This window comes from Suricata suricatta, chromosome 2 (genome assembly GCF_006229205.1).
Source record: "Suricata suricatta isolate VVHF042 chromosome 2, meerkat_22Aug2017_6uvM2_HiC, whole genome shotgun sequence".
Taxonomy (NCBI): Eukaryota; Metazoa; Chordata; class Mammalia; order Carnivora; family Herpestidae; genus Suricata; species Suricata suricatta.
The window spans coordinates 14,677,116-14,686,293 of record NC_043701.1 but is presented as its reverse complement, the minus strand read 5'-3'; the positions used below and the strand labels follow the sequence as shown (position 1 = coordinate 14,686,293).

General features: G+C 41.3%; 1 protein-coding gene across 1 annotated transcript in view; it reads right to left on the bottom strand.

Moving 5' to 3' along the window:
• The window catches only part of KIAA1549 (KIAA1549 ortholog), an 85,512-nt gene that overhangs the window by 15,230 nt on the left and 61,104 nt on the right, over positions 1–9,178 (bottom strand). Inside the window, exons 15-16 of the mRNA XM_029917923.1 lie at positions 5,127–5,182; positions 4,659–4,816 (exon numbers count right to left, since the gene is read on the bottom strand). Of these exons, the coding sequence (XP_029773783.1) occupies positions 4,659–4,816; positions 5,127–5,182 (214 nt within the window). The remainder of the gene's footprint in view (positions 1–4,658; positions 4,817–5,126; positions 5,183–9,178) is intronic.

The window sequence follows — 9,178 nt, the reverse complement described above, 5'->3', positions numbered from 1 at the left end:
GTAACTACTGTATTGTAAATGATGGAAAATAATTGCATATGTTAAAAAAATAAACATTAAAAAAAGAAACAAATAAACTAGGGGGGGGAAAGATACACTACAAAGCTGTGTTAATAAAAACAGATACAGATCAATGGAACAGAATAGAGAGCCCAGAAAAAAATCCACAATTATATGGTCAATTAATCTTCAACAAAGGAGGCAAAGATGGGAAGAAGTCCCTTCAACGAATGGTGTTGGGAAAACTGGACAGCTACATGCAAAAGAATAAAACTGGACCACTTTCTTATATCACACACAAAAATAAACTCAAAATGGATTAAAGACCTAAATGTGAGACCTGAAACCATTAACATCTTAGAAGACAGCACAGGCAGTAAGGTCTCTTGACATCGGCCATAGCAACATTTTTCTGTCTCCTGAGGCAAGGGCAACAAAAGCAAAAACAAACTATTGGGACTACATCAAAATAAAAAGCTTTTGGGGGCACCTGGGTGGCTCAGTCAGTTAAGCATCTAACTCTTGATTTTGGCTCAGGTCATGACCTCACAGTTCGTGGGTTCGAGTCCCCACATCAGGCTCGGCACTTGGGATTCTCTGCGGCCCCCCCCCCCACCAGCTCTCCCTCTCTCAAAACAAATAAACTTGGAAAATAAAATAAAAATAGGGGTGCCTGGGCGGCTCAGTCCGTTGAGTGTCCAGCTTCAGCTCAGGTCATGAACTTGCAATCTGTGGGTTCGAGCCCCCGCGTTGGGCTCTGTGTCGACAGCTCAGAGCCTGGAGCCTACCTTCAGATTCTGTGTCTCCCTCTCTCTCTGACCCTCCCCTGCTTACCCTGTCTCTCTCTCTCTCTCAAAACTAAATAAAACACACACAAAAATTTAAAAAATAAAATAAAATAAAAATAAAAAGATTTTGCACAGCAAAGGAAACAATCAACAAAACAAAAAGGCAACCTACAGAATGGGAAAAGATATCTGCAAATGACATAACCAATAAAGGGTTAGTATCCAAAATATATAAAGAACTGATACAACTCATCACCAAAAACAAATAATGCAAGCCAAAAATGGGCAGAAGACATTAACAGACATTTCTCCAAAGAAGACAACCAGATGGCCAATAGACACATGAAAAGATAGTCAACCTCACTGATCATCGGGGAAATGCAAATCAAAACCACATGGAAATATCACCTCATATCTGTCAGAATGGCGAAATAAAAAACACAAAATGTAAGTGTTGGGGAGGATTAGAGAAAAAGAAACACTCGTGTACTGTTGGTGGGAATATAAACCAGTACAATCACTGTGGAAGACAGTGTGGAGATTCCTCCAAAATTAGAAATAGGATTACCATGTGATCCAGTAATTCCACTACCAGATATTTACCCAAAGAACATGGAAACACTATTTTGAAAAGGTATATGCACCCCTATGTCTATAGCAGCATTATTTACAATAGCCAAATTATGAAAACAACCCAAGTGTCCATCAATAGATGGATACAGAAGAGGTGGTGTATAGATACAGTGGAATATTACTCAGCCATAAAAAAAAGAAATCCTGTCATTTGCAACAACATGGATGGAGCTAGAGGGTACAATGCTAAATGAAACAAGTCAGTCAGAAAAAGACAAATACCATATCACTTGACTTACGTGGAATTTTAGAAGCAAAACAAACATACAAAGTAAAAAAAGAGAGAGACAAACCAAAAAAACCAGACTCTTACCTATAGAGAACAAACAGATGGTTACCAGAAGGGACAAAGGTGGGATGAAGGGTGAGGAGGATACTTATCTTGGGGCACATGGTTTTTCCAGTCAGTTAAGTGTCCCACTTTTGATGTTGGCACGTGTCATGATCTCACAGTTTGTGAGTTTGATCCCCACATGGGGCTCTGTGCTGACCGTGCAGAATCTGCTCGGGATTCTCTCTCTCTCTCTCTCCCTCTCTGTCTGCCCCTCCCTCACTTGTGAGCACGTGCATGTGCATACTCTCTTTCAAAATAAACTTAATAAAAAAGAGTATGCTTTTCTTGATGAGCACTTGAGTAACGTACAGAAATGCTGACTCACTATATTGTATGCCTGAAACTAATATAACACTGCATGCTAAGTGTGCTGGTATTAAAAAAAAAACTAAAATGAAATTAATTAATAATAAATAGCTGCCCAATTTATGCACTAATCCCCTTATTACTAGGCATTTGGGGACTCATGATCCTCTGCTATGAGGAATAATGCACTGATAAACATCTTTGTACCTGCAGTTTTCCCCCCAATATTTGGATTTCATTGTGGGGGAGAATCCTCGATTCTCAAAAGTAGAATTAGCAAACACAAAGCTCAGTAAGTCATACTGCCCAGGGGCTTTCCAAATGTTTAGTGATTTATAACACCACTGGAAATACACTAATATTTGCAGCTGATATTCACTGAAAGTTTGCAACATGCCGGGCACTAATTTGAACAGTTCACACCTGTTATCTTCTATAATTCTCAGTTATCCCCACTGGACAGAGGAAGAAACTGGATGTAATGTTGTCACGCTACATTATTATGAAAATGGTTTCATGACTGAAATGGCGTCTTACTATGGTTTTAAAGTGCATTTCTTCAATAATGTTCAAAACTGGGCATTTTTCATGTTTACTTTCCTGTGAAGCACAGCCCACACAAATATTCCTTCTGTGAATTCACCTCTCCTGTCTTTTGTCCATTTACGCTCTGAAGTCTGCGCACTTATCAATGTATTTGAATCATCTTCTCATAAAATACCTCATGGGCATGCCTGCTGAATACTTCCCTAGATACTATGTTCCTTTGCCTTTAGTAATTTTTAGACACATACATATTCAATCATTAAAAAAACAATTTTTTAAAATTTATTTTTGAGAGCGAGACAGAATGTAAGTGAAGGAGGGGCAGAAAGAAAGAAGGAGAGAGACACAGAATCAAAGCAGGCTCCAGGCTCCGACTCACGAACCACAGGTCATGACCTGAGCCAAAGTCGGATGCTCAACCAACTGACTAAGCCACCCAGGCGCCCCAATATTTAATCATTTTAAATAGTTGAAAGGTAACTCTTCCAGTATATCTTAGTATTTTCTATTACAAATTTTTATACAACTTAATCTCTTATTAGGAATTATTAGAAAATAACTTCCTCTTCAAATATTTCATATGTATCATTTCTCTATTCTTCTAGATTAAAGATGAGTCTGTCTGGCAGAGAAGGACAGACACCATATGTTTCCACTCATAAGTGTAACAGGAGAAACTTAACAGAGGACCATGGGGGAAGAGAGGGGGGGAAAATAGTTGGGGGGAGAGAGGGAGGCAAATCATGAGACTCTTGAATAATGAGAACAAACTGAGGGTTGAAGGGGAAGGGGGAGAGGAGAAGGGGGGTGATGGGCATGGAGGAGGGCACTAGTGGGGATGAGCACTGGGTGTTACATGGAAACCAACCTGACAATAAACTATAAGAGAAAAAAATAAGAAAAAGATAAATCTGTCTGAATTCTGTTTGGTATAGATAATACACAACAACATTCAAATAAGCAATAATCAACAGGAGAAACGAAACTCATTGCAAGTTGGCATCTGTAAAGTATAGGAAATTTGGTGTGACATCCAGAGATATTTTTGTTGTTGAGTGACTGACGGACAACACAACATACATAATGCCTAGGAGACATCATGGATAACTAGCCACCAACTATTACAAGTTTCGAAAAGGCCTAAACCAGTTCCCTGTTGACATTATAAAGGTATATATTGTCCAGAAAGTTAGAAAACAGTAAAAAAAAAAAAAATAAGCAAACATGTAATGGCTCCTCTTACTAAAGCTTCAATTTCTTATTAAACCATCACACAGGAAGGGGAAGAAAAAAAGGTGACTTTGAGTAAAACAGTCAGATGCGTATAATGAAGTCTGAAGACTTTTCAAAGCACGCTGAGCCGTACAGAAAAATGGAATCTTGAACTCCACACCCAGATGCTTCAGGAACAATGAGCAACACGCACAGACACAGCATTCATAGTATCACCTCTTCGTGAGATGAGTTCTGAGATGTGAAACTGCAACTTTTAATTCTAGGGATCAAGACTGGATCCCAGGTAAGCTGCCGGGGCCGACCAGCCACGTGCCACGTGAGATCAGCTCAGCCACGACGGCCTTGCCTGTCACCTATGAGCAGTGTCCCTTGTCACGAGAACCAAGTGAAACAAAAGTCCCCCTCACGTCACTGTGCAGCAGCATCTGGAGATGTTTATCACAGGCTGGGAAAGTGCCTTTGTAGAAGATGACACTTGTTTTAAAGCCATACCAAGCGCTCAGAAAGAGATCTTGCCGTTTACCGTGAGAATTAAGACTCGCTTTCCCCGGCAGAGTTGTGCTGTGAATTCCAGGTGAAGGGGTGTTCTGGGCCACTGACATGGGAACAAATCAGAGGACATCAGTCCTGGGATCTCCGCCACCCTCTCCTCCCCCCTCCCCTGCCTGCACCTCCCCCGGGATCCCAGGGAACGCAGACCAGCAGAGGAGGTCATGAACCCGGGGACAGCGGGACCCTGGAAGTCTGAAATGCACTCCAGCGAATGTAGCAGAGGTTCTCTAGTTCAGAAATGCAAGCTAAACAGCCACATGTACCTGTGGTGCCCCCGACAGGCCGTGGCCGGGCCACCGACGGCATCTCCTCCGGGTAGATCCCTCGGGTGGCGAACGGGGCGTCAGCCGAGGCCTGGGTCTGCTGGGACTCAGAAGGCACCAGCTCCGAAGACGGCAGCAAACTGGGGCCAAAACCTGGTCTGAAGGCAAAGCAAGCCCAAGCATCAGGACCGCACTTGACCCTGGCCCCATCATTTTATTAGCTCCACCTTCCACCCCACAGAAAAAGAAGACCCATCAATTGCTGCAGTATCCACGTTCTCTCCCAGGACACAGAAATGTGTCCTGTTGGCTCCCGGACATGCCTCCGGTGCTAAGTACGGCGCCTGGAACAGAGCTGATGCCGGATGACTGAAGAAGAAATGCCCTCCTTTCCAGGCCAAATGCAGATGTACGGGGCCTGGACATCTCCAGCCTCGGACGAAAGCGCTGCTTCCCAATCTCGGCTACCCATCAGCGTCACCTGGGGAACTTTCAGAACCCCGGTGTTTGTGCTGGACCCCAGACTAAGGAAAACAGAATCTCTAGAGGTGGGACCCGGATACGGCAGTTCTTAAAGCCCCACTGATGCTGCTGCTGAAGCAGCAGTTCTCAAACTTTTTGGTCTAGGGACCCCTTGACACTCATAAAAACTATTAAGGACTCCTGACAATTTTTGTTTATGTGGATTATATCTATAGATATTTCTTGGATTCAGAATTAAAATGAAAACATTTTTAAATAATTTTTTAAAAGTCATTTAAAAAATAACAATATTAAGCATCTCACCTGTTAACATTTTCTCAAGAAGTCAACTATATTTTCTAACCCATCTCCCCCAAAAAAGTGGGGAGAAAAGTTCTACTGTTTTTCAAATTTCCATAATACGAGATAATCTGGGTTCTCATATACCTTGTATTCAATCAGTTGCTGTTAAGTTATATTTTTTAAGTTTATTATTTTGAAAGTGTGTGTGTGTACGTGCACGTGAGCAGGGGAAGGGCAGAGAGAGAGGGAAAAAGAGAACCCCAAGCAGGCTCTAGGCTGTCAGTGCAGAGCCCGACACAGGGCTCAGTCTCATGAGCAGTGAGGTTGTGACCTGAGCCCAAATCAAGAGTTGGCCTTTTAACCAACTGAGTCACGCAGGCATCCTGAGATTTTCTGACATGAATCATTTGGAAAATCTAGTTGACTGACTGACACAGACTTTCCAGATATTGATGCATTTCATTGTATAGTATCAAAAAAATCATATATATTAGTATCATAACTGTGCTCATCAGAAAAATTCTTTTCAGCACTAGGAAGCTGTCAAGCATCCAGGGGCTGATAAGTTTCCAAAGTTCAAATTTTCACTTGAAAGCTCAATGTCATCACTGGCAACAAATCCTGCCCGCTATTTTTCCTGGAGTGACAGGCTCACTTCCTTTATTTTCGAGACAGTGGCTGCCAACAACCCGAGGCTGAAGAACGTGACGTCTGCCAGTCGTTTCTTCAGATAAAAGACATGGCAGCCGTTCAGATCGGTTCCTAACTCCAACAACTGAACAAGTGCTTTTCCCTCAGAATTCCATACTCTGCAAAGCACTTTATGTGTATTTCCTTCTTTGTCCTACAGACTACTAAAGACTCAAGGCTTTAGGTTTAATTTTTTTTAATGTTTTATTTATTTTTAATACAGAGAGAGACAGAGCATGAGAGGGGGAGGGGCAGAGAGAGAAAGAGACACAGAACTGGAAGCAGGCTCCAGGCTCTGAGCTAGCTGTTAGCACAGAGCCTGACGTGGGGCTCGAACCCACGAACGTGAGATCTGACCTGAGCCGAAGCCGGAGGCTTAACTGACTGAGCCACCCAGGCGCCCCCTCAAGGCTTTAGGTTTAAAAAAAGAGGAATAATTTTTACTACTTCAGCAAGAACAGACTAGCACAACCAAAACACTGGCGTTTCTAAAACACTGTGACTATCTGGACCGTGTGGTGCTGCTGATCCCTGATTAGGATCAGGCAGTTTCATCCACACTGCTTTTGTACCTCAGTGTCAGTGTCAACAATAAGAAAAAAAAATAAAATAATGTTTTAATATTATTATGAGACACAGTTTTGACTGCATCGACTACCCTCCCCCAAAAGGCTCTCAAGGACCCTCTAGGGGTCTGAGAATCCCACCCTCCTAAAGACATTCAAGAATAAAAAAGCTTGATAGTTTAAGTACGGTGCTTTGCAAATGACAGCCAGCCAGGAATTAACAGATCAAACTAGTTTGATGAGAACACAGATTGACTTTGCCCCTATCCTGTAGTGCTATTTCTAGAGTATACTCATAAATTGAAACCCAGCCTATTTATATATTGCTCTTTTTAGATAATTGCTACTGTTTTAGATGGACCTCAGAGAGAGATGTCTGACATTCTGACCTTACAGATCTAAGAGGCGCTTCCTTCAACATGTGGATATTAGTGTTCACCTACTCTAATCATCTCCTGACCCTCCTGACCCTCTGCCCACAATCTAGCTCCTGCCCTTTACTGATTTCCACTTTACCCAATTATCCTCCTCCCTCCTACATTTATATCCTTATCCTAAATTGTGTGTTCAGATAGTTCAGTGTGATCCAAATCCCTTGGAACCCTTTAATGTGAGTAACTGTTCTGATCATCCAAACCAGAACACTTTTCAGAGTCAAAGTTATTAATATCCATGCCAGAAAAAGAGGTATAAACTGAACTGAACTGAGCAAACCAGAGCAGATGGCCCCCATCATGAACTTCGGCCCTGGATCACCTAATCTTCCCACGCTCCCTTTACCTTTGTTGCTTGTGGACCACAAAGCAGTGCCTGGCTTGGGAGCAGAGCTGGGGAAAAATAAGCCCCTCTGAAAATGAGGAAAAACTAAAATAAACAGAAAAAATGAGGAAACAAGATAACATTCCTACTTCTTTGAGACTTCTGGTCATTGAAAGAATAGGTGAGTGGCGTCTGGGTGGCTCAGTCAGTTAAGCGTCTGACTCTTGGTTTTGGTTCAGGTCCTGATCTCACAGCTTGTGAGTCTGAGCTCTACATCAGTCTCCATGCTGTCAGCACAGACGCGACTTGGGATTCGCTCTCTTGCTCTGCCCCTCCCCCATTCTCTGCACACTCTCTCTCAAATAAACTAAAAAAATAAAATAAAGGAATAGGCGAGTATGATTTCTGCAATTAACTGATTTTCTACAATTCCTGCTTTGTAATAAATCATTTGTTCACTCATGTGTGAGTCTATTTATGGACTCTATCTTCTGTGCCTTTGGTCTATTTGTCTAGCTTTATAGCAATACAACCCTGAATTACCTTACAGTAATTTACAACCTTCAGATTAGTCCTCACACCTTGTTCTTCTTTCCCAAAGTGTCTTGAATATTGTGGCATTTCCACAGAAGTTTTAAAATCAGCTTGTCAATTTTCACATAAGTTTTTCTTAAAAAGCCACAAAGTAGGGCGCCTGGGTGGCTCAGTCGGTTAAGCGTCCGGCTTCGGCTCAGGTCATGATCTCATGGTTCGTGGGTTCGAGGCCCGCGTTGAGCTCTGTGCTGACAGCTAGCCCAGAGCCTGGACCCTGCTTCAGATTCTATGTCTCCCTCTGTTTCTGACCCTCCCCTGCTTGTGCTATCTCTGTCTCTCAAAAATAAATTAAAAAAAAAAAACCCACAAAGTACTAGGATTTTAAATGGGATCACCGTGAATCTGTAGATCTCTTAGGGGAGACTGATATTTTTAATATACCAAGTTACCCAATCCATGAACACTTTATTTAGAGGGCTTGACTATTTTTGATGAGATTAATACTGAGATATTTTATATTTTTGAATGCTATATGTGTAATAGTTTTTATTTTGTCTGATGCTCATAAACAGAAATGAAACAGATTTTTTGTATACTGATCTTATATCCAGCTATTTTGTAATTTATCTACACTGCTAAATTCTCTTAATTCTAACAATTTATGTGTTGCCATTTTAGGTTTTTCTACTAAAAAATTATATCATTTGAGAATAGGAGTATTATTTCTTTCCTAGACTTCCCTAATTTTTTCTTCTTTCTTTCTTTCTTTCCTTCTTTCTTTCTCTCTCTCTCTCTTTTCTTTCTTTCACTTTATTATACTATCTAGGACCTCAGGGGAATGTTGAATAGAAGGAATATAATATTTGCTGAGATAACTGTTAGCAGATTAGACAGGTTTAATTCTATTCTTTGTTTGCTAAGATTACCATGAATGGATGTTGAATTTTATCAAATGCTATATTTAGTGAATTAAAATTCCCTCCTTTATTCCCCTCAAAATAGTGAATTATATTGATTTTTTATTTAATTTCTTTATTATTACTATTTTTTAAAGGAGGCCCCATGCCCTGTGTAGAGCCCATTGTGGGCCTAGATTCACAACCCTGAGATCAAGACCTGAGCTGAGATCAAGAGTTGGACACTCAATTGACTAAGCCACCCAGGCACCCCTAATAGGTTGATATGTTTTTTTAACTTTTTTTTTTA